This window comes from Micromys minutus (genome assembly GCF_963924665.1).
Source record: "Micromys minutus genome assembly, chromosome: 19".
NCBI classification, from domain to species: domain Eukaryota; kingdom Metazoa; phylum Chordata; class Mammalia; order Rodentia; family Muridae; genus Micromys; species Micromys minutus.
Window position 1 is genome coordinate 12,445,879 of NC_137954.1, and position 25,800 is coordinate 12,471,678.

Below are 25,800 nucleotides of genomic sequence, written 5' to 3' on the forward strand. Positions count from 1 at the left end.
TAAAGAAGTAAAAGTCAAGTCATCAAAAACAATGTAATATCCTGTGTGAAAGTCACGAAGCCTTGTGGTTTGAGTCATTTGATCACATGCCCTATAAAGTGGTCCTGGATGGCAGAGAGTCACAGACCCTGGCAGGTGCGACCTCAGTTCACATCACCTCTGCCTTGCTCACAGAGGAGGGGCTTCAGTCCTGACCCGAGTCAGGACAATGACACTCAGGCTGCTGTTCTTGGCTCTCCACTTCTTCTCCCCAGTTCAAGTAACAGGTAAACAATTTTGATATCATTTCTTTCCTAAGTGTTTTTTTTTTTTTAATTTGTGTTCTTATGACCAGCATGGTTTATTTTAAAACTGCAGTGATCTGTGAAATTTAAACACGTTTAAAGTTTTGCACTAAAGGACAAGCTACTATTTAGAAACTAGCCAATTCCCATAGTACGGTAAATAGAACTTTAACAAAAGTCCTTTGGGAAGAAACAACATTTTATTTAACAACTAGTCCCAAGAACTTTTATATTTAAAATTCTATTTATTTACTTCGTGTATTGGATTTTGAGATGGGGTTTCTCTGTGTAGCCTTGGCTGACCTGAAACTCACTCTGTAGACCAGGCTGTCCTCAAACCCAGAGATTTACCTGTCTCTGCCTCCTGAGTGCCAGGATTAAAGGTATGGGACACCATTGTCCAGGTCAAGATTTTACTTTTTATATCCTAGAAAACTGTGATAAGTAAATAGGTAGGTACGTTCTGAAGGTTTTGGATTAGCTTGCCTGGGCTCATATCTCAGTTCTTCCTAGTGGAGTTTGGGCCAGTATTTAAACAACCTAAGTCTTTGTAAAATGGAACCTAATGAGTATCACCTCAATTTCATTGTGAGATAAAATAAAATGATTATAGTTCATGCTTGGCCAGGAAACATGGTGTTCATGTAAATACTTCGTCTACCTGAATTCAGGGAGTGGCAAGAAGAATCCTGTAGTAAGCACAGAAACAGGTACAGATACTAGGAAGTTTCCTTTTACTGTTGGTTGAAATATGTTTATTTAGGTTAAAATTCTTCAAAATCCCAATAGCAATGGCAAGGAGGCTAATATTTATCAACTAGAAAGCTCTTACTTGGAGCAGCCTTTGGCTCTCACAAGTAAGAGCCGTTTGTTGTCATAAACTCCATTCCAAATGAAGAGACCACTGGAAGGCCATCTACTGAAGAGAATGTTCAATCATTTCTCCAGAGGATGCAGGTCCCCGGTATCGGGCAACACACATTTACAGCTAAAGAGTCTTTAAAAGTTATTTTTAAAAGGTTTCTGCACATCATGTTTAAGGGATCTTAACTTTCTTTTAAAGGAATACTTAAGACATCTTAATTTACTAGATAGTAAGACCTTACCCATATTGAAAGTCATTCAATATTAGTGATGTTACACAAAACACTTTCCTGATGTCCTCTGTGGACAGCCATTTGTTATAAACTCATGTATTTTCTTTGGCAACTTTTGGGCTGGACTCAAAGCTTTGTACTCCCCCCTCCCTTAGAACCTTTACTAGGGGGTAGCTAAAAGAGAAGTTGGCAAGTTCACATGCATGCAGATCATTGGCTTTATTTACCTTGAGGTAGGTTTTGCTTCATCGACACCACTTTGTTTTCCCACTAACTCTTAGGATTTGATGCCAGGCGGCCCTCGACGAGGTTGGGTGAGGTACAGGTAGAAAGCCGAAGAGAAGAAAGTTAAGAGAGAAGGATGACGATCGTGATGTGCGGAGATGTGTGAGCCATGGGAAAAGATGTAAAACCCTTTGTGGGCTTTTCATTTCTCTCTTCAGTTCACCACCTTGCACAAGGACACTCTACATAAGGAGATTCCCTGGTCAAATGTAACGGCCTTGTGCTGGGGATGTAGCGCAGTTGGCAGAGTATTTGTCTAGCATACATGAAAACCTGGGTGGGTTTGATCCTAGCGCAGCAGAAACCAGGCAGCATAAATCCAGTGGAGGCAGGAGGATCAGAACAATCAAAGTCATCCTTGGCTACATAACAAGTGTGAGGCTAACCTGATCTACATGAGACATGTAATTGCATTAAAATGTGCCTGTATGTTAGGGGCAGGTCTTTATATTCATTAATGATATAATTTTGTCTCACTGGCTCACTTGATGATGCTTGAGCATAGCCTCATCCTCACGGCTTGAGTGACACAGCCGGAAGACCCCTATGGCTCAGTTAAAGAAGGAGGATATGGGAAGGGTTAGGAAGCTGTACCTTAGACATTTCTTCTGCTAAAGTTACGTGTTTCATATGCACGTTGGATAATAGTGCTCCTGAGATCTGAAAAGACAGGATTCTGTTGGGCTTTGGGCTGTGAATCCAGCTCATAGCTGCAGGTGGCTGAAAGCATAATTATTTGTGGTTGGTAATAGGAGTGTGTAGATAATGTACATCACTGGTTTTATATACATATATATACATATATATATATATATATATATATATATATATATATATATATATATATTCATTCTAGCCTTTTGTTAATTATTTTTCAGCAAACTGGTCATGTAGTCTAGAGACTAAACTCAGGGAATACCTGTTTACTTTTCCCATGAGAGTGTTTCTTTTCACTTCTTCCCAAATCTTAGTGGATAGAGCATGTCAGAGTGGCCAGGTTGAACATGAATAATTTCCCCAATGTCTCTGTATCCCCCCCACCCCGCCAGAACTCCTTTTCCCGTAGTGAGGCACAGAAAAATGATTGGCATTTAATAAAAATTTATATCTACAAAGCAGTAATTAAAAACTTTACTCTTGCTCGGTCTTTGGCAAACGGCTTCCTCCACGGTAGGCGCACAGAAAGAAATAATTGGCTTCTCACAGTTAAGTGTTGCTCTGAGGCTGGGCTTGCAGAGTCAGATAAAACAGCTGAATCCAGAGGAATGTAATGTAATCAGCAGACTGGCGTATTCACACCGATTCTGACGCACTGCGGCCAGCTCTTCCTACTGTTAAAAACTGACCAGCAGTGCTGTCGTTTGAGGTACATTTGATAGTTACTTCCAAAACATAGAATTTGCTAATAATCTTGTTTACCACCATGCTCTTACTTAACACACTATCTTTTTTTTTTAGCCCCCACACTATCTTTTTTTTTTTTTTTTTTTTTTTTAGCCCTCTCTCAACTACCCTCTTTGAAAGGCAACCCATCTAGCAGAGACTTCAGTAGCAAGGACTTTTAGAATTAGTATTGATTTATCAATTCCAAGAAGCAGAATGAGTCACCACCACAGGCAGATCAGAAGAAATGAATCTGTGATGGTTACTGTGAGGAGCAGACGTGCAAACTTTTGCTGTGGGGGAAGGGCTCTTGGTGCCTCCCTTCCTTAGCTATGAATTCTTCTTTTTAATGTCCCCCTCCCCCACCTTTCTATTTTCATGAGTGGAGAAATTCTCCATCATTACCATGATTGTCCTCTGTGCTTATCTTCCTTCAAGGATTTTTTTTTAATTAATGGAATTTTATTTGGTATCAAAATAAAACTTTAAATCACATATACAGTCCAAAGAGAGACTGGCCCTTTCAGAGTGCACCATTACGGAATACCACGGTTTCATGAGTGACTCAATTTATCAAAAATAGCTAAAGATAGAAAATGCCAAGGAGGCTAGACAAACATTCTTCAGTCCGCCTGTCAGCCTGACTAGACCATAGGGAAGGAGAGACATCCTGTAGGCCCTTTGTCAGACTGCCCAGGTCAACGGCTTGCTTCATCAGAAGTTAGGAAAATTCCAGTTTTCTGGTGTTAGTGTTTGGTGCTCATAGATATGGCCCTAAGTCTTTTAGCCTTTTACTTATTTATTTTTTAAGATTACATATTAACAAAGACATCATAATATAAAGTATTTTATAAACCAAAAGTGTCTCCTAGCTTTATAAATATTTAAAGAAAATATCCAGCTTTTAATTAAAAGAAAAAAAAAACAACTCCAAAATTGTTTTTTAAAGAACTTGAAAACCTTTCTACTGTGAACTTCTGCAATATCAAAAATGAAGTACCTTTTTGTTTCCTCCAAGAGGGAAGAAACAGGGTACAACCACCAGCTGGACAAGGTAAAACCAAATTCCAACAGTACGAACAACTCAGTCCTCAATATTTGGGATTTACTCGAAATCCTCTGGGCTTCCTAAGAGGCACAGGGCTCTCTGCCCTTGGCCACACACAGACTGTCCTCTAGCACCATTTCACTGAGGCTGCCTTTCCTCGTAGCCACATGACACTGGTGTCTCTAAAACTGCTGGGGTCCCCTCCTAGACTCTCTTTAGGAACTACAGCCCGACCACACAGTACCAGTCTCAATTGCTATCCGAGACCCTTTCACACCTTTAAAATCCTTCAAGTATTTGTCCTTAACAGTGTGCTGGCCTTGGCAAGGTGAAAAAAAAATGCCACTAAGATCCCAGAAGCAAATTTCATTTGTGGTTTATCATCTAAGGCATTCTTTCTGTTCACCTGCACACACCTTGGTGGGGACACCAGCTTCACTTGTCTGAGACTAGGAGACTAGGAGACTAGGAGACTCCCAGAAAGCACAATTACCTCACAGCAGGTGGTTGGCAGGGACAAAAACCCTTTTCGCCTTTCCTCTCAGCTGAATTACAGTTTGCCTTTTCCTTAAGAAATTTATTCACAGATGTTGGAGCTTTTCTTTTGAGAGTTTAGTCAAATTTGGAGAAAATTACACCTGGGTGTTCTTTTGTGAGTCACTGAATGGGTGTCGGGTTCTCTAAGTCGGGTAAGGCTTTCTTTGGACTCTCTGGGCAGTGATGTGGTTAAGCACCACTGCCACCCTCCACCCATCCACCTAGTCAATTAGTTAACCAACCATAGAAGAGAACCAAAACAACAAATGCTCAACATACCCAGTGATTTTAGCAGGAGACTTGGTGAGCAGCAATTGGTCTTTAAAGCTGAGGGAGCTCGTTGGGGGGTGGGGGGGTTAGCATTCAGCCCTCAGGGGTGGGGGGAAAGCATTCACAAAGTATGTTTTCTTTTTTTTTTTGCTTGTGACTCTAAGTTTGACGGCCCTTAGCTGTAGAAGAGAAGAATACTGGGTGAGATCAAGAAGTCCCCAGTTTCTTGGCAGAGACTCAGGAAGGAAATATTTTCTCTGCCCTTAGTGATTTGTTGCTAATGTCATTGGTACCTTGGTTCTGTCTTTGTATAATTATGCAAATTGCATTTGTGTTCTTCATGAGTAAGAGATACCCCACGGTGGTGAAGAGTTTTTTTTTTTTTTGCTTAACTTCGGACTCCTTTATCTCTACATCATGGTTACTGTCATCTCCTTGCTACCAACATCGTTATCTCTCAGATGCTGGTTGTCAAGGTAACCAGGTTATCGTTGTCATTCAGAATTACTTACAGTTCACATTAGTCTCTAATCTAACCATAAAATCCTTTCCACAGCTTCTGAATCACCTTGTTGGCTTACCGGTTCATGTAGACGTCTAATTTATTGACATGTCCCTCATTCTAACAATGACACCAGTTCTTTTATTGAGAACTTAGGTGGGTGTCGGAATTTTGAACCTTTCATTTCTGTGTTTTGTTGTGTGTTTGTGTATTTACAGTTGCATGTGTGTGGAAGCAATGGGCAGCTTCAGATTCCATTCCTCTGGTACTCACCACCTTTTCTTCTTTGTTTGCTTTTGGTTCTTAGACTCTCTCTGCTTTGGGTCTCTCACTGGCCCAGACCTTGCCAAGTAGACTTCACTGGCAGCCCAGTGAGCACTAGGGATGTGCACGTCTCTGCCTCCCTGGCACTGGGATTACAAGTGTGTGCCATCACACCTATCTTTTCAATATGACTTCTGGTTATTGAACTTTGCTCCTCGTGCTTGCAAGACAAATACTTTACCAGGTGACCTATCTCTCCAGAGTCAACATTTTAAGTTTTAAATCAGCAATCAAGTAGAAGGTTGTGGTTTTCCTTGCTTAGGGGAGCTTTGCAGAGGAGAAAGAGCCAGAACATTACTTAGATGTGTTTGCAGCTTGTTTGGGACCTGGTAACTGTCTTTGATACTGAGTGATACTAGTACATAATTGAAGGTCAACAGCGATCTAGCTGAGACACACTGATTCTGTCCTCGGGGTGTAAGTGTGAAAGGACACATAGGAGGAGAATGTTTTCTTCTGTTGTGACAGTCCAGGGACCCCAAGACTGAGTGCTAGTAAGTGTCTGTGTTTTCAAGTGCTGGCTTCTCCATGTGCTTTGGTGAGATAAGTTCTCATTCATGCACTCCTTCAGCAGGCATTTATTGAAAAATCTTTGATGTGTAAGATACTAGTCTGGTTCCTGTGACAGATTAAAAAAAAAAAAAAAAAAAAAAACCAAACACTTTAAAATGTGATTAAAGGAAAAAGGAGAATTATCAAAGTCTTAGATTTTTTTTTTCAGTCTTAGGTCAATTATGAATAGCATTCTCTTCACACTAATTTATTAGTGTTGGAAGCAATTATAAACCACAGGTGTTTTGAGATGGGAGAAAAACTGTGCTGATGGTCCCTAGAAGACATTGAGAGAAAGATTACATTGATATGTTTCTTGAGATTGTTGGGTGCCTTTGGGCTGTTCTCATTTTCGTGTATCTGAGCTAATTTCTTATGTACACTAATAGAAGGCTCTTAACTCCAACACCCCCCCCCATTGTCTCACGCTCTGGCACCCACCCTTCTTGACCTTACTGAAGCTGTATTCATCTCCTGGTTCCTTCTGTCCATTTCTGCTGTCCCCAATCTACTGTCTTTCACACCATTTTTTTTTTTTTTTTTTTTTTTTTTGTTGTTTTGTTTTGTTTGGTTTGGTTTGGTTTGGGTGAGCAGTTCACCTCCTTGAGGGGCAGTCTGCCCTCACTGTAAGAGGTGGTCCTATGAGAATGTAACTCACTTTTAGAAATATTTATTAGACCTCTTCTATTTTAATCCTTCATGGCACTGAGGAAACAGAGGAAAAGACAAGAAGCTCATGGGCACAGCACACACGACCTGCTTGGATCATTAGTTGAGTTTTCTTGTTCTCTTCAACTCAGAAATTTCGTTGAAAAGCTTTGTAATAGAATACAACATCTGGAAACAGCTACATGATGACAGCTGGGCTTCCCTACCTTACCTCATGGTGCTCTATGATGATTTAATGGCTTTGCATGTACCACTGTCCAAGGTACCTCTTCTACTGTACTTGAAGGTCTTTTCTTTTGAGACCCCGAATATCAAAATAAGGAAATTCTGTTCTCTTTAGAGTTCCCAGAATTGTTGTTGAGAATTGATAACCTCTGTTTTGCATTATTATTAGCTATTATTATTAACTATTATTAGCTTCTTGGGAAGAGGCTCTAGTCTCATCTGCTCATTTAAATTCGATGTTGGGCACAAATTCTGGAAGCACATAGGAGTTAATCAAATAGTTGTTGGAAAAGAAAATAAACTTGCAGTGCGTCAGAAATGGAGACACATCAAACATGCACTCTGTCAAAATTCACGTAGGAGCACGAAGCTCTTACCGTAGTCCTGAATCCCAGCACTCAGGAATTGGAGACAGGAAGACTGTCAGGAGCTTTGGACTAGTCTGGGTTACATAGTAAATTTTATGCCAGTCTGGTTATATAGTGTGACACCTTGCCTCAACTCCCCACAACAAATTATTGTAGGATGGTAAGTCCTTATGAAGGGGTGGAAATTTGAAATGGATGCTGCTGGTAGGTAGGATGTTAATGGAGGATGCTATTGATAAAAATTGCTAGCCAACATTTAGTTTGCACTTATGGTGTAGACAGTGTTTTACTTGTTCTTCCGTTGCTGAAGGCATTCCATCTCCTCCTAAAGCCCATTAGGAAATTATCATAATTGTATTATAATTCATAGATGGGAAAGTGGAAATACCAAGCAGGTCTAACTAGTTACCTATTTTTACAAATTTCCTAGCATCCCACAGCTAGGGGATATGTAAAATGCAATGTGTTGCTTCAGGGTTCCCGTTCTAAGATTGTATTACTTGAGGAGGAAGGAGATAAGTAAGGAAACAAAATCAGAAATATGGTTCCACGTTCCTGGCAGTCAGACTTGGAAGTCTAGGGAGGTATGATATAACCAGGTTAAAACAAATGGCTGAATACTGACAAAAATGCTGAAATTTAATTGTTAGGGTCTCATGAAGCAGTCGAAGTGATTCAGAAGAAAGCACTTAAAGATGCTCATCGGTGGAACGAAGCTGAAGGCACAGGAAAGGCAGACTAGTTAAAAGGATCAGGAAAACTGAGTTGAATAGAATCTGCGCAATTCCTGTGGTCAGGAGGCAGCTGGGGTGAGCACTGGAGACAGAGCACACACTTCAGAGGGAGGACAGGAGAGCGCCAAAGGAGCAGTAATGAAATCAAGGGAAAAGGGCTTCTGGAGGAGACTGGAGATAGGAGAGAGGAATGATGCAGACAAGGGGGAGGGGGCGGGGCAGACTTCTGAGTTTAGGCAGAGCTTTGGGGAAGAAAGAGAAAATGTTACAAGATGAACAAGAAGCTGAGTGGGAACAAGACAGTAGAGCAAAGAGGAGGGAGTGGATAAACAAGGCAAGTCCATCAGGAACCTGGATTTCTGGAAATGTCTCCCGTGGTGTTTTGTACAAAGCAACAGTTTGATAAATGGTGCCGTTCAATGACTTAGCCATGTCTGGTATGCGAAGGGAGTTGAGCTGGTTGTGAGTGAGTGTGTGTGTGTGTGAGAGTGAGTGACCCTGTCTGGAGTGTATGTGTGTGCTTCTGAGGGACTAGCGGGGAGAAAATACTTTTAGGAAATAAAGGAGGAAGGAGAGGAGGGAAAGGGAGGTTGGGAAGTTTTCTCAAGAGGTGTGAAAGTTAGGGAGAGGACACATTCCTAAGTGCACAGTGTGTGGGGGCTTGACATCCAATCCTGGCTGAGATAACAGGGCCACAAGGTTTAAACCAACTGATGTTAATCTCAGCATCTCTCTGTGGGATTTTGTTTTGTTTTGTTTTGGTTTTGGAATAAAGATGTAGCTACTTGATCTCTGGAAGACCAAGACTGGTTTGCTTTTTTTTTTTTTTTTTTTTTTTTTTTTAAATTTTTCTTTTCTTTTAACTTTCTATTTCACCCCCAACTCAAAATGTAAATCTAAGGATTTCTTAAGATGGGGAGATGTGATTAGGGGCTTTAGGTTGTTACATCATGACATACATTATCTGGGTATCAATGTACTGATCTGTTACATGAAGAGATTGGATTCAAAAACATATTTTATCCATTCATCCATACATATCCATCCATACACACAAATACATATACACGTGTGTGTGTGTGTGTGTGTGTGTGTGTGTGCGTGTGGGCGTGCACAGAGAATTGCAAGCCAGTTACCTCTGAAATCTCCTAGATCTGTTGTTTAGAATCTTAGATGCTTATGTGCTCCTAAATGACTGCAGGGTTTGGGGAAGCAATATTGCTTTGTTGACTCATTTTCCACAGTAAAGTTATGGTCTAAAATAGTCATTATTTCCAAAGTTCCAGGCTCTGACACCTACCCAGAAGAGTCTGTGTAGGTCACAGGAGCCCTGAGCAGCCTTTCCAGGTGTTTAATATTTACAGAGAGTAGACAGATAAGGGAAGTGCTCTGCTGACTTCTTTAAGGGTTTTGAGAACTCAGATGATGAAGACTCAGGAGCTCTAATATCTGATCATTAGATTAAAATGCTTGTGTAGAAAACAATATATCAAGGTAGTCAGGTTGAGGGAGTGACTGTAACTTAATATATTTGTGTAATCTTATTTGTGAGTTTATACAATGAAGTGACTAAAATGTTATGCTCATGAAAATAATTCCTTTGTAGCTGTGTTTTTTCAGTATTTGAGAATTGCATTATGGTCATTATATTTATGTTGAAAGGTAATAAAGCTACCTACTCATTTGGGTCCTAGAATAATACGGTTTGACTTTTTCAAACGGTTCCGTGGTATTTGCTATGACCCCACTTCCATTTAGTCACATTGCTCTGCCGTGGTGTCCTAGCTCTAGAAAACGGGAGGACAGTGTTGTCCTATGAATGGTAGGTGGCATTGTTCTCAGGCATATGAGGGTGTGTGTTTAAAAGTTTCAGTTCCAAGGTGGTATCTCGGAGAGGTGGGGCTGGATTACGCAGGAGGAGGCAATGGCTTTCTAGACATCTTAAAATTACCTTCGCCCTCAGCACAGGTGACATAATCATAGCTCAGCCTCTGGCCGGCTTCCTAAGCTCTAGCCCTATCCTTTGTTTCCTTCCCGATCTTCCCTGCTGGAGGCCTTATGCATCCCTCAAGTCTAAGTTTCTGAAACAATTTGAGCAGATAGCGTTTATTAACTCACACTGACAGCGGTGCCCCTGTTCTTGCTCTCAGCGACACCGAAATGGGCGCGTTTCCGCTCATGCGCACTGTCTGTGAGTCCAGCAATGACGTTTTGCTCGCCCCTTGGCAGCTCAGGCCTCACCAGCTCACATCTCTGATGGCAACAATCTCACTGCTCTTCCTTCAAAGGAGGGCTGTGCTAATTCTTCCCTCAGGGGGTGGGGCTCCACTCTTACCTCATAAGTAGAGTCCTGGGAAAATCCATGAGCCTTCTCTTGGCATCAAAGATCCCCACATGATTGGTGTGAACGTCTTACCTATTTCTTCCTTAAATAAATTCCTTGCTACTTTCTGATGAACCCTTGCAGTAAGATCATTTCCTTAATCTTACCCTATCTCAGTTTGCTGTGGGATTCATGGTCCTGCTAAAGGCTGCTCTGTATTGAAGCCTCCAGAGTCTTTTCATCTGGGACCATTTTCTTGCAACTGTCGGTGCCTCTCTACAGAGTTCATGCACCGTCCATGGATTTGGAGAATAATTGTGTACCTTGCAGGGTTTCTTTTACATCTTTCCATCTCCAAGTGACCAAATGAATTAGGGTTAATTATTTACTTGCTGAAGTAATGACTGTCGTGGAAAAATTCAAAATATCAAAGAACAATTTTATGACTAATCAAGTAACTCATTTTAGTTAATTTATTCATTGGGCTTCTATTTCTGTTTTCATTGGCACCTATAATCAATTTGTAGTTGTTTGAGTTGAACGATATTTAAATTTTGTTTTGAAATGTTGTATTCTACTAATAAGATTAAGTGTGCTTGATACAGTTGGTAGCTATGACTTATGGTCTTGGACACTGTTAGCTGGTTGGCTTGTTTTTTTAATCAGCAGTAGACATGCTTTGTCCCAGTGGTCTCTGCTATACTTCTCTCTCCTTCTGACTCTGGCAACTCCTGTCTAACAGTGGTCACAGCTGTGCTGCTACATGCCACAGGTGTCCCCTGCTCCTGTTGGGTTCTACTCTCTCACAACTTGAATGGTGCATCTTCCATAAAGAAGCCCACCTACTGGTGCCAGTGACCGGATAGGCCGTGTATTTTCAGTTGGAATCCTGAAAGAGACAACACACACGCCTATATGTCCTACTGTTCAAATTCATGGTTAAGAAAGACGTTACTAACACCGTGCTTTCTTTTGAAAATGAGGAGAATTTGAAGAAAACAGCCAATGGAAAATGACAGAAAACAAGCATGCTTACTTTGAAAGTAGTTACCTGAGCCACAGGAGGGCGAGCCCCTAGTGTGACTCACTGGCTCCAGAACAAGCGCTAGGTTGGCTCATCAGAGAGCCTGCACCTTAGAGTCTGAAAGGAATCAAGTTGTCAAAGGGCTAGAAGGTGAAGGACATCCTAGTCCCACACAGGAAATATGCTCGGAGGAAAGGTATAGTAACTTAATCAGATCTGTGGTCAGGACGCAGGCATTCTTTACAGGGGGGGGGGGGGACCAATGATGCCTTCATAACTGGCTACAGACACAGAAATGCAATACAGCCAAACGTACCCCTACCTCCGCCCAACACATCAAACTCTGTTCAATCGGAACTTTTAAAAGAGAAGTTAGGAAGCTATAACTTCATCTTTTTTTCAAATGTAATAAAAATGTTGTGAGGGGAATAAATGGAATCCATTAGAATTTCTAGAAGAAAAATCAATTTCTAATTAAGTATGTATTATGCCTTTCTAATATCTTTGTTAGCATGCCAGTACATGCTTCATTCTGGAGTCACACCAGCCTTAGTGGACCATTTTATTTCACTATGATGCTTATGATATAAAACAGGAAAGACAGAATATTATAAATTTAAACATGATTAAAATGTAGGTTTTTTTAAGTTAAGGATTCACCCATTAAAAGTTGTACTGAAAAGCAATGTTATGAGCGGCTGGCATCTTTTTGTACATGGGGATAAAGTGAAATAGAAGAGATACAGTGGATAACCACGACTTGTGAAATAGAATTTCTTTATGAGAGTCAGTTTGTATGATAATATTGTCTGTAGGTCCTATCTGAGATTCATCTATGATCCATAGATCTCCCAAATTGTGAGGAAGCTCTTTGTGTATAGTCATCCCTCGTTATCCACAGAGAACATGTTCCAAGACCCTCTGCAGACACTTGAAACCCTGGATAGTAAAACTCTGTAAATGAATGTCTCCCATCTTTGCCAAGCCCCACCATACACTGTGGCTGCAACTTCTGCAAACTAGCAGGACTTTCCCCCCCTTAGCATGCATCCTAAGTACTCCAGCCTCTGATTCTTTTCTTTCTTCACCAAGTAGAGAAGTTTTGCCAGAGTCACTATTTGTTCACTGCAGGACATTATTAAGTAAAGTAAAGGTCATTTGAACAAAACGAGTAAAGATACCTCAATGGTTGATCTGATAATTCAGGGAGCAGTTTCATAACTATCCTGTGATTGTGGTGGTGGCACATGCATTGTAGAACCACCGAATAAAGAGATAATTCACATCTTAGGTGAATAACATTAGATGTCATCATCATACTCAGAGTGATGCTAATTCAAAGTCTATGAATTGTTTATGTCTGAAATTTCCCATTTAATGACTTGGGTTTGTAGTTGACTTTAGGTAACAGAGACTATACAAAGGAAAATCACAGGCAAAGAAGAGCGAGTTGGAAACATACTTCCTTTAAATATGAGCACAGCAGCAACTTCGTCTTGTTGAATGAACAAAGTTGTTTCTTTTTCCTTCTGTTCATCCGTGATTGAAAGTATCATTCTTTACACCTACACAAAAAAATCACACATTAGCTCTTTAGTGTTTTGTGTGACCTTGTTTGAAAAAAAAAAGTCATTTTCTATTTTTATTTTCAGTAGCCTCATCTGTAAAATAAGGGATTGGCTTTACATAATCTTCAAGCTCCTTTCAGATGAGTTTGTTTCTTCCTTCCTTCCTTCCTTCCTTCCTTCCTTCCTTCCTTTCTTCCTTCCTTCCTTCCTCCTTCCTTTCTTTCTTCTTCTTCCTTCCTTCATTCCTTCCTTTCTCTCTCCCTCTCTCTCTCTCTCTCTATTTATTTATTTATTTATTTATTTATTTATTTATTTATTTATTTATTTATTTATTCTTCTTTCTTTTCCATACAGCGCTCCACTCAAATGGTGGAGAAAATGAAGTTTGCTTTGGTCTAGTCCTCTTACCATTCACATACCTACTACTAAAGAGTCACCTCCTTGACTCTCATTTGGACCTCTTAGTACCAACTCTTTCATCAAGTCCAGCCTCTAGATGACCTAAAACCCACCACTAGAATTATGTTAGACTGTTGCTGCAGCATGCCAAGAGGGGGAAGGAACGGCAAACCAAGATCTGTTGGAAGGTTTGAGTTGAAGTCTCAAAGGTCACTTACTTGTCCTGATTTTGGACAAATAAACATTTTACAAATCTTTGTTTTACAGTCTCATAATTCTAAGCCACTGTGTTCCCTACATTGTATTTTATGCTTCATAATCTCTGTAAATACACGATTCAGCTTAACTGGGAGGCAAGTGTGTGTGTGCGTGTGTGTGTGCATTCTTTTAAGGCCAAAGTTCTTTGGCATTAGGAGCTACACTTTAGAGATGGTTTTCCATTGCACCTGGCTGTACAGAGGTTGGCCTGGTTCCTAAGTGCAGTAATTGACCCACTCAGAGTTGACTAGGAAGAGAGACATTGTTTTTGTGAGCATTCCATTCCCTGGGAAACACAATCAATTTTCAAGCTCCCAGAAGCCGGGGCTACTACAAGTCTCACAGACTCTCTGTGGGAACTCTGCCTTTCACAGCTTTGTCATGGGCTGCAGGTAAGTGCCTTCTCACCTCCATCTTAGTCTTCATGTGGCCTGCTGTCAAGGGGACTTGTGAGGGAAAGAGCCTTGAGGTTACTGCTTCCTGTCTCCACAGCTCTAGCTTGTTTAGCTGCTAGGAAAGGCTTTGAAAAGCAAAGCACAAGCACATCATCAAAACAACCTGCTGATTCTTAAATGGGTGCCAGCCAAGGCAGTCTTTTACTTTGCTTCACTGACCTGAGGGAATATGTTTGGGAGAGTAACACTGTTTCTTGTGGGTGTAACCTAGGTAAACCATGCACAAGAAGGAAAATAGAGTCAAATATCTGCAGAGGGAAAGAAAGGTCATTCCTAGCATGATTTAAAGAAAAAAAACCAAAAAGCGTTTTCAAACAGACACTTGTATAGGGAAGCTAAATTTATCTCTAGTTCCTTCCTAGTGGTTCTCAACCTTGCTAATGTTGTGAGCCTTTCATACAGATCCTCATATTGTGGTGACCCTAACTATCGAATGATTTTGTTGCTACTTTGTAAGTGTAATTTTGCCACTATTATTAATCGTAATGTAAATATCTGAGATTCAGGATTTGTGATATTTGACCCTCAAGGTGGTCAGTACCCGTAGGCTGAGAACTACTGCTCTAAGTCTAGGTATGTTCTTAAATTTTATAATATTCCCTTAAATTATTTGAAATAATACAGATTCCCAGAAACTCAAAAAACAAAAACCTAAAAAAGGAAGAAAGAAAGGAAGGAAGGAAGGAAGGAAGGAAGGAAGGAAGAAAGAAAGAAAGGAAGAAAGAAAGAAAGAAAGAAAGAAAGAAAGAAAGAAAGAAAGAAACTAAAATATACAGCCAAGCTGATCGTTGCCCTGGGCTTTGGTTTATCTGTATTTTTGTACTGTACTGCTGTAGGGTGGAGGTGTCTCCTCACACATGCTCCATTTAGGAGGAAATTAAAAGGAGCTAGGCATATCATATGTACTAGAAACCACAGTGAACACACATGGTCGCTTTCATTTAGGATAACTGTAATCTTTCTTTCATACCACAAATAAACCTGTTTTATTTAGTTATGTCTCCAGAGGAGATGTAGATTCTAAAGCCCTGTCAGATAACTTCTCACGTGCAGTAAATTAAGGTGGGGCCGAAATATAGAAAATGTATTAATATTTAAAAAGAGGTTTTGTCAACTCGAATCCTAAGTTAGGAAGCTGTTAGATACATCTGAGCACAAAACAAGAAATTACTTCAACTGTAGCATCTGTCTTTAGTCATCAGCTAACCTAAGGATTATCTGTCGTTTCAGAAGAGAGAAATGTGAACATCAACAGATAACTTGTCCATCTCCTTTTCCGACTTTTCAAACTCTTTCCAAAGAAAGATTTGGCACAGTCACAAAATGAAGTATTCCTCCTTCCCTTGCTCTGTGGTTGGTTGCATCTCCAGCACATTGGCAGCTAACAGCCAGCCTTGACACAGGGGTTGTGGGGTTCTCCTGAGAACATGCTCGATTAGTAATGCTGAGATCAAATGGGCTCAGGAGAAATCAGACAACCTCAGCCATGCTGAAGCTTGAACTCAGAGACCCCATGATAGGAAGAAGAAAAGCTACGTAGAGTTATTATATTACTCCTTGTGAAGAAAAAAGAAAAAACTGTTTCAGAGAATGACTGTAGTCTCGTCCTCTGGAAGTTTCCATCATGTGTCATGACCCCTGATGCTGAAAACATGTCTTCTTTATACCCACATGTCCAAACTTGACTTAGGTTTTAGATTTGTTTATTCTGGTAATGAAGTAGAAATGAGTAAAAAGAAAAAGAGCTACTTGTTTCTTACTCTGTTTGGCTGAGGAAGTCATTTTAAACGTTTCCTTTTCTCTTTAACCTAAAGCACTGTCAAGTTGGGAAAGCATTAGCCTGTAAACATTTCTCACTTCATCCGCTACTTGTAAACCAGTTCAGTCCCTCTCACTGCTGACCTGGAAGGCAGATGAATCTTCCTTTCTGCCATACCCTTCTTCTTGTATCTCCAAAGTACTGCTTTGGTTAGAGTGATCTATATAAATGAAAAGGTTGTGAGCATCTGCTTTTTAGCTTCAAGGCCTTCACTGGGTCTCTGTCACCAGCAGGAGATCTTGGTAAATACTGTGTACCACTGTAGACATCTCCTTTGTCTCACCGGCCTGCAATCTTCACGTCTCAGAACCTGCAGACTGTTGTCTGCTGGGTCAAAACTAGCTATTTATATATTTTTCATCCTTACAAGACTGTGAAGTGCCCAAGGACTTCATGTTCAGGAAATCACTTTTATGTCTCATGTGTGAGTCCTGGGAAGATGTCATCTGCCGAATCAGACAGGAATTACTCAATGAATGTGGGGGTTTGGATGCTGGAGCTTTTCCTTTTCCCTCCAGCTTCTTCCTTCTCTAACCAGATATTCATGGTAGTGTTGTTCATAATAGGAAAAAAAAACATGTTGAGTGTAAAAACAAAATGTGTTATAGCTACACAATAGAATAATCATAAACTAAAGTTCTGACACTTTATCCCAACACAGATAAAACTTGAAAATTGCTATGTGAAAGATGACAGATACAGAATGGTCTATGCTATGATTCCAAGCATATGAAATGTCCTGAATGGGCAAATAGAGAAAAAGACAACAAATAGAGAAGTAGTTGCCAGGGGCTAGAAGGAGAGAATGATGGGAAATCATGGCTGATGAGCAGGAAGTTTCCTTTTCGTGTAACAAAAATGTTTTACAAAGCAGATAGTTGTGGTCCATTCGTAACTCCCAATATATTTTAAAAAAATCCCTTAATAGTATTTTTAAAAAGAAAAACTTTATGGTATGCTAATTACATTTCAGTAAAGTTATTCCAACCCAAATATCAACACTAACTACATCTTAACTTAGACCAAATTATGTCAGGATTCCTGGGAGGAAGAGGCTGTGGATATGTGTTTTCTTTTTAAGTTCTATATGTATAGAAATACCGACAATTATATAGATGACAAAAGCTATTAGAGATTTAATTCTGTGTACTTTCCTTCTACCCAAAGCCAAGAACCAACCAAACAAAATCAAAAAAAAAAAAAAAAAAAAAAAAAAAAAAAAATTAACAAACATCAAACAAATAAAAACCAAAAACCAAAACCAAACACATGAATTCAATTCCAGGTTAAATGATAAATTTCATTTTTAGCAACTTCTGAGTCTAACTGGTTCCTGGGTGTAGGTACAAATAACTCTTTAAAAATTAGAAATAGTGGGCTGAAGAGATTGCTCCGTGGCCAAAGGGCAGCCTCACAACAACTAAAACTAGAAATAGTTATTAAGACGCTCCCCCAGCAAAAATTGATGTTATTTTTAAAATTTTCTTCACATTTACTTCTGAAAGATTAAGGTCAAGTCTCAGAAAGATGATGCTTATATCCTACACGTCTTTGATCTGTGAAGTTGACTCTCCATGTCTAAGCGGTCAGCTATTTAAGTGGTGTGGCCTTAGGTTTCAGTTCCGATTTTGTTCACCACTTGCTCAATGACTGTAGATGAACCATTCATATTTCTAGACTTCATTCAGTCATTTTTCTTTCTCTTTAAACAAATATATAGGAATGGTGTCCTACACACTTACTCCCAGCACTTAGGAGGCAAAGGCAGGTGAATTAGTGAGTTCTAGGCCAGCCTGGTCTATGTGGTGAGTTCCAAGACAGCCAAAACTACAAAGTGGATCCCTGTTTTTGTTTGTCTTGTTTGTTTGGTTTTTTTTTAGAAAAAATATAGAGCCAAAGCCCTGGTAAGCACTTGTTGCCGAGCTTGATCCGTGGGTGGAGGGAGAGAACCAACTCCTGCAACTTGACTTCTGACCTCCACTTGCATGCATGCATGGTGTATACACACACACAAACACACACACACACACACACACACACACACCACTTAAAATGTGATGCTTTATTTTAAGAAAAGCAATATATTTCTATGTTCTGGAAATGGGGATGTACTGGAAACAGGATTGGCCTGGTCTACCCTCCCTTAATGGAACTGAGAATATAGTTTTATTTTCTTGGCCTTTAAGGGGAGAAATAGAATTAGATAGTACCTAGAGCTTTGTTTGTTGCATAAAGATACAGCTCTTCTTGATTTGAGAGAATAGGCATGCAAGTTTCTTGGGATGCTCTTATCTGAGTCTGCTCTGGTAGAGGACTTTAAGCCAGCACTTGAAGCTACAAATGCCTTTCCTCTTTCCTTACCCCTTTATCCTGCTCTTGGTTTGGTCAATATGCAAAGCAAGAATGTTTTGCAACTTCAAAATACTTTTTTTTTTTTTAAACAAAATCCTATTGCAGAATTAAAAAAGAAAATCATTTGAACATCTGTGCCAGCCTTGCAAGCTGCCTCCAAGCTGATTACTTACTTAGGAAGTCAACCCAAAGGCTTGATTAATACCATAGGAATCTCAACTCAATTGGAAAATTCCTAGAGCCTACCTCTGGTACTCAATGCTCACAGAAGGTGGAAGCACTCTCCAGTCCTCCCATTCAGAAATGGATGCTAATATTATTGAAATATAAACTTGAAAACTTTGGATGTAGTCATCATTCCAAGAAAAACTATTAATGTATCTTTATCTGCCAAGGGACTAACTTTGTTGAAGATCTGTTCAGTTGGCTAATTAATTCACTTTGACTTCAGGGCAATGAAATTATTATTCTTACGCTCCTAACTAAATGTTTTTCCCCCCTCAGAAAACAAGATTTTGGTGAAGCAGTCCCCACTGCTTGTGGTGGATAGCAATGAAGTCAGCCTCAGTTGCAGATATTCCTACAACCTTCTTGCAAAGGAGTTCCGGGCATTCCTTTACAAGGGTGTGAACAGTGACGTGGAAGTATGTGTTGGGGGGAACTTTACCTATCAGGCCCAGTTTCGCCCCAATGTGGGGTTCAACTGTGATGGGGACTTCGACAATGATACAGTGACGTTTCGTCTCTGGAATCTGCATGTTAATCATACAGATATTTACTTCTGCAAAATTGAGGTCATGTATCCTCCGCCTTACCTAGACAGCGAGAAGAGCAACGGAACTATTATTCACATAAAAGGTAACACACCACTGTACTCCTGTGACCTAGTAAACCTGTTTCCTTTTACTCCAACAAGGATTCCAGCCTGTTTGGAATGCCTTTGCCTTTCCTCACTGATGATATATTTGCACAGTGAAGAGTCTAAGAGAATAGAAACTATGAGATTATTTTAGATTCAAGCACATCATGCCCAGAATAAGTTTACTATTAAAATTTGACTATATTTTTTGACCTTTTGGTTAAGGTCAAGTATAAAATTAAGCCTAGAGTCCTCTACAATGAAACATGGTCTGACAGGAAGAATGGGTTAGATATAAAATTAATTCTCATTTTTTTGTGATCCATGTTCTTCTACTACTAAGTTTCTTTCCATTTTCCAAAACATAAAAAAAGATACTGGACTATGAATTTAGGGGATGTGCAACTAGTGATCTTGGGTAAGTTATTTAACTTTTTAATAGCCCCCAATTAAACAGTATTCATGAATCAGCAGCAATAAGTACATCATTATGTTTATGTTGGGATTATGTTCTGTGTAAACATTGGGAAGAAAAATAATAGGGTTCTCAAACTCAAATATAATTATTGACAGCAACGTAAAAGACTGGGGAGGGTGGACAGATTTTTGTGTACATGAGAATAATAATAAGAGAATATATCCTCCATTTTACATTCAGTTTTAGCACAATTACAATAAATGCATTTTCTCTTATGCCGTAACAAAGGTGTACTCGAGAAAACTCAAACACCAAACAAGAAAAGAATTATTATATTAATATGGCAGAGTAGCTTCTATGTTCTGGCAAAAAAAAAAAAAAAACCAGAGGCAGTTAATACACAAATTCAGATTTCTAACATCAATAATTCTCAGGCAAAATATTTTGATTGGATTAAGTCAAAGGATAAAAAAAGTTATGTTATTTTGGAAGCCAAGAGTAAAACAACATTTCTTCATATAAATGATACATTGCTTTAGGCTGGTATTTTGTGTGTATGCATACAACATACATATATGTACATTTAGGAGAAATGGAAAAGATGTCAGGGCTTCTGTCCTTGGCAGCTTTCAACCCTGTTTGTATTGTACATCATACACCTAAGTAGGTAAGTTCAAAAAGCGATCAACTTTGAGCTTCTGACTTAATCAAGATGGCTCGGGGAAGGGGAGCTAGATAATGTTTGCACATCTTGTCAGATAATTCTAATGTGTGGCAGAATTAAAATTTCATGGACTGGAGAGTTATTGATATTCTTTTTATTTATGAATTTTATTACAACTTTAGTATGAAGAACTTGGAAATACAAAAATTCATGTATCCAGATTAATCAGACCCAAATTCCAGACAAGTCAATGAACTATGAAGAATTCTGCCTAGTTATAATTTTCCACGAGTTTCAGTAGAACTGCATGTTTTTTTTTCTCCATCTCCTTCCTGATGCCAAACATATATATAATGTATCGGATACTCTGTTGAGTTGGAGCCACATATTTATCTTTTTAATTTTTTTTTTTCAGGCTAGTTTTCTGACTTCCCTGTTAAGCTGATCTGGATTCTTCCATTTGTATCATTTTACTTATTTCAAAGATAGAGCTTAGGGCATAGATAAATTAGCTTCTGCTGGGGGTAAGGGGCCAGGGGCCAGGTTAAAGTCACTGAAAGTCATCATTAACATGATGCGGTGCTAACAAGGACCAGTGACAGTCACCAGTGTCACACTGTGAAGCAGTCAGTGTTTTTTAACCTTAGTCTTGTAAAGTGACAAAGTGTGATCAGTGGTGGGGTTGAATAAGTCCCAACGGGCCAGAATCAGTCATCTAAGCTGGTCTGCACGCTTTAGTGCTTTCAAATCCTGCTCTGATGTTCAGGGCAGAAATGTACTCAACTGCCATTTCCCTGTCCTTTAACCCACGCCGTTATGTTTTTCAGAGAAACGTCTTTGCCGTACTCAGGCATCTTCTAAGCTGTTTTGGGCACTGGTCGTGGTTGCTGGAGTCCTGATTTTTTATGGCTTGCTAGTGACAGTGGCTCTTTGTATTACCTGGGTAAGAGGAGCAACGTTGTTTTTATGTACCTTCTCTGCACCTGCACTCTGACTATATTAAGAATCTGGTCTGTATCTTTTCTACTGCGATGTTAAAGCAGGTGATGTTTTTCAGCCTGTCCAACTCATATGTAGTAATGATCTGATGGGAGTTCTGATTTCCAGAAGGCACCAAGTGGCCAGGCAGAGTTAGAACTAAATAAGAAGATTAAGGTGGGCAATTGTAGAGGATGAACGTTCTTATTCTGAATTTCGCAGTATAATGATTGAGTATAAAGCAGTTTGAATGCATACCTAAAATACAAAATCTAAGCCTCATCAGAACTAAGCAACAGAAGCCAATGATTTGGCTCGGGGACAAAAATCAGGAGGAAGTAAGCTGCTAAAACTGTGTATTCAAACCAGAAGAAAGCAGGCCTGTTTCTGTCACTCCTATTTTCTGTCTCTTCACATAGTGAGGTGAACTTGGATGCTGTCATTATGAAAACAAAAGGGGAAAGAGACTGTTTAGAGCACTCCCCACTGAACAGAGCCTGTTAGTCTCTGCAGATATTTCTGCAATAAGCTTAACATACATTTTTTTTCACATTCTCAATGTTAAATATTTGATTCAAGCTAGGACACTGTTTGATTTTTCTGAGACAATGTCTCACCATGTGGACCAGATTGGCAGGGAACTTACTAAGCAATCCAAATGGACCTTGACTCACAGAGCTCCTGCTGCCTCAGCCTCTTGAGGGCTGAAATTATAGGTGTGTACCACCATGCCTGGCTTTTAAACATATTTAAATTTTTATTTTATGCAGGTGTTTTGCCTGCATGTATGTCTGTGCACCATTTGCATATCTGGTAGGCATTGGAAGCCAGAAGGCATCAGATTTTCTGAAATTGGAGTTATAGATATTTGTGAGACACTATGTGGATGCTGGGAATTGAACCCTGCTCCCTGGAAGCCACTGAACTATCTTTCCTGTGCTCTTCTGGAAGCCACTGAGCTATCTTTCCTGTGCTCTTCTGAACACATTTTGAGGATCACATTCATTGTCAAGACAGTACCACCTCAGCAAGGATCCTTTTCTTAGAAACTTCTTTGTGCATGAGGAACAGAACATCTTATATATTGACTCTTCATGCCTCTGATTGTTTTCCAGAAGTTGGGTGAACAGGCAGGTAATTTCTTCAATGAGAAATGTGTGCTGCACAAGAAGAAAATACCCCCTTTCTTGCTGCTCTCCATCCAACTACTACTAAGTACACTTAGGATTTAGTGAGTCCTTATTGTGGTGCTAAGTAGGTAACCACCATACAAACCAAATGACTTAACCAATCCTGTTTGAAATATGATACCCTTTCGAAGGCATAATCATATATTTAAAGAGACAACATGTGGTCAGAGATTTCTGGAAGTCATGTCATGTGATGCCATCTTCTTTACTGTAGTGTTGGTGAGGGGACGGGACAGCTCTAGCTCTGTGTCATGAAGTCGTATCTTCTTACTGTAGATTTAAATTGTTTATTTTCTTTTCCAAAGTTGCCTCCCTATTACTTCCCACACATTTCTGTAGTTCACAGGCCTTGGGGACAGGTGGACATTTGTCAGGCTACCTTTTGACTACTCTGTGACTTTTACACATGGGAAACATAGTGTTAGCTTGCTCACAGGAAGTCTTTGTTTCATCGTAGGACTTCCGAAAGTCATCCAGTCAGGGTATGGTGACAGAGGCTTTAGTATAGAAACTATTGCCCAAGTCCTGTGTTTGATATTAGTTGAGAATGTCTGGATTTTGGAGTCTGCATTCTTGCTATCTTTTGGCTCTACCAGGGTTGCCAATGATTTTAGAACCCTTAGGTTTGGCTTCGTTTTTCTAATCCTCAACCATAGATTTCCAAGAACCACAGATTTCTCTAGCCATAGAACTTGAATTTCCTAATTTAAAGACCAGGTGCAATAGCCCTCTGGGTACCCTTCCAAGAAGAAACTCCTTTGTCATATATTTACCTAGGTCAAAGGAATTTACTAGCTTCATGGGAAGTAGTTTTGGAAACTGCTTTGGCTTTCACTGGTCCCTCAGGCACAGCTTTAAAACTTATGGTAAATACATATCAAGGAAGTCAGCTTCTAAAATGAGGCACCAATGTGCTGAGTGACTGAAATCGCCCCAAAAGCAGCTTCTCACTTTCAATGGTTAAAACAATTCGCCTTTCAAGTCATACAGCAGAGGTGTTTTGTGCTTTTCTTTGGCGGCCCCACAATTTCTGGTAAGATTTGTCTTCTTTGCTTGGAAAAACTGTTTTTTGACTTATCTCGCATGCTCACTGTGACTATAGACTTTAGTGCTGTACATCTGTGGCTGTGGGAAGTCTAACCAGGTTATCTAACAAGAATGTCACTTGTTTAGACTGCAAACCCAGATCTGACCAAACAGGGGTCTAAAAATAATTTGCATCCCACAGAACAATGTAGCGCCTTTACCGTGGGCTCATCTTTTCCTCTTTCTGCTGTTTGGTCAAGAAGCATCTAGGTGAGCTAGGAATTTAGGGATCCTTTGGGCTTAACCATATTCTGGGTCAGCTGTGTGCCCTTGGTGAAAGTTAACTGGTTTCCAGAGCCACTTGAGAATCCATGCAGTGCTACTGTAGGTAGTGCCAGGCTATGTGGTCTCTGTGCTTGACCCTATGTTGGCATTTGAATGAAGAAAAGGCTTTTCTTGGTCAGGTTGCCACAGACTATGGCTTGTCCTTCTCCTTTCTTTGCTCACTCAGCTGTGTGACACTGGCTCCCTTTTCTAGCTTAGAGGAGGGTTGTTTTGGATTGTTTGTTTTTGTTTCTTTGTTCTTTGCTTTTGACATGCTTTTATTTGCCAGCATGTACCGCAATGTGTATGTGATGTATATTTAGGTAGCGTCTGCCTTTAAATGTACTACATTCTCGACCTGTTCAGTACACTGCTTTTGTGTGCCCTGTGTGTTGCTGCTTTGTCTAGGAAACAAGGCAAAGGCAGAAGGAAGAACAATGAGTAGGGTGGCCTTGAAGTCCATCTTTGACAGGCTGGTGAGGGACACAGACACACAGACATAGGAAGTGTGTGTTCTATACACACACGTTGTAAGCACACATGAGCACTGCGGGTTCTGGACTGGATTCCCAGCAGTTTTCGTCCCATTGGTTAAGAGTCAGGGTGATGCTAGCTAAATCCACTGTCTGATGATGGTGTCGGGGTAAGCATTGGAGCTTATTGTAACAGATTTTCTTTATCTCTGTGTGTAACTTGGAGAACCTCAGAATTCTCACTGAGACCTTTCTTTAAGCTGTAGTTTTATTGGAGCCTCTACAGGCAGGGTTAGCATTTGGGGGTGGTCAAAGGAGACCCTAAAGGTTAACATCAGTACTGAAAATGCTTGCCTGGATAGCATCTCTAGCCATCGTTGCTTACTTTGAGGCTTTGGACACATGGGTGTGGGACAGAGGCTAAGCCTGTCATTATCCACCCATCATCCACTCAGGACACCTGTCACTCACACCTGTTTACGGGCCGCACCAGAATTTCTGCTTAGACGTAGGCACTGCTTTTTCATAACAGAATCCCAACTCTACAGTCCACATGGCTTTCTGCTTTTGACAGTTATGCAAACTTTACCATCACATTGATCTGGTAATGACGCCCCTGGACCACAGTCAAAAACATGGTCAAGATGCAAAGTGAGTTTCACTCTAGTTCCAGGTTTAGTATCATTCCTCTTTCTCTGCTCTGGCGGAATTTCTTCCAGAAGTTTCTCAGCTTAGGAGAACAGTGGTGGATGACATTATTGTTTTTGTAGATATATATATATATATATATATATATATATATGTGTGTAGGAAATAGGGATATAAGTGTTCAGAGCTATAAACCCTCATTCGTTTGGATTCTGATAACCTAAATTTACACTTGATCTTAGCCAAACGGCCAAGAAACAATTGATAATCTAGATTTATAATTATTGTTTTTTTCAGATCCTTAAAGGCCTTGAAAGGTTTTTGTTGTTGGTTTGGTTGTTGTTGTTATTTTTGTTGTTGTTGTTTAGTTACAGAAAAACAGCTTACTTAATGAATGATTAAAGCAGGAATGTTTAACCTATCCGAAGATGAAGGTGTTCAAATATCAATAGTGAATATATTCTAAAATATGTTCTTGGGCTTTGGATTAGATGACAACTTGATAGTTGATAACCTGAATAATTACTCCCAAAGTCTTAGAACCCCTCTAATAATATCTCCTCTAAGTCCTTCATATTGATCTTTATTTTCCTTTTTTTTTTTTTTTCTCCCCAGACCAACAGCAGAAGGAACAGGCTCCTTCAAAGTGACTACATGAACATGACACCCCGGAGACTTGGGCCCACGCGCAAGCATTACCAGCCCTACGCCCCCGCGAGAGACTTTGCAGCGTACCGGCCCTGA

At 40.0% G+C, this 25,800-nt stretch overlaps 1 protein-coding gene across 1 annotated transcript; it reads left to right on the forward strand.

The window, feature by feature from the left end:
- Positions 1-208: 208 nt before the first annotated feature.
- On the forward strand, positions 209-25,800 carry CD28 (CD28 molecule; the record flags this gene model as incomplete). The annotated part of the gene is made up of 4 exons (XM_080932670.1): positions 209-266; positions 18,981-19,334; positions 21,245-21,360; positions 25,672-25,800. The coding sequence occupies 4 exons, from the start codon at positions 209-211 to the stop codon at positions 25,798-25,800; spliced, it is 657 nt and encodes a 218-aa protein (XP_080788796.1).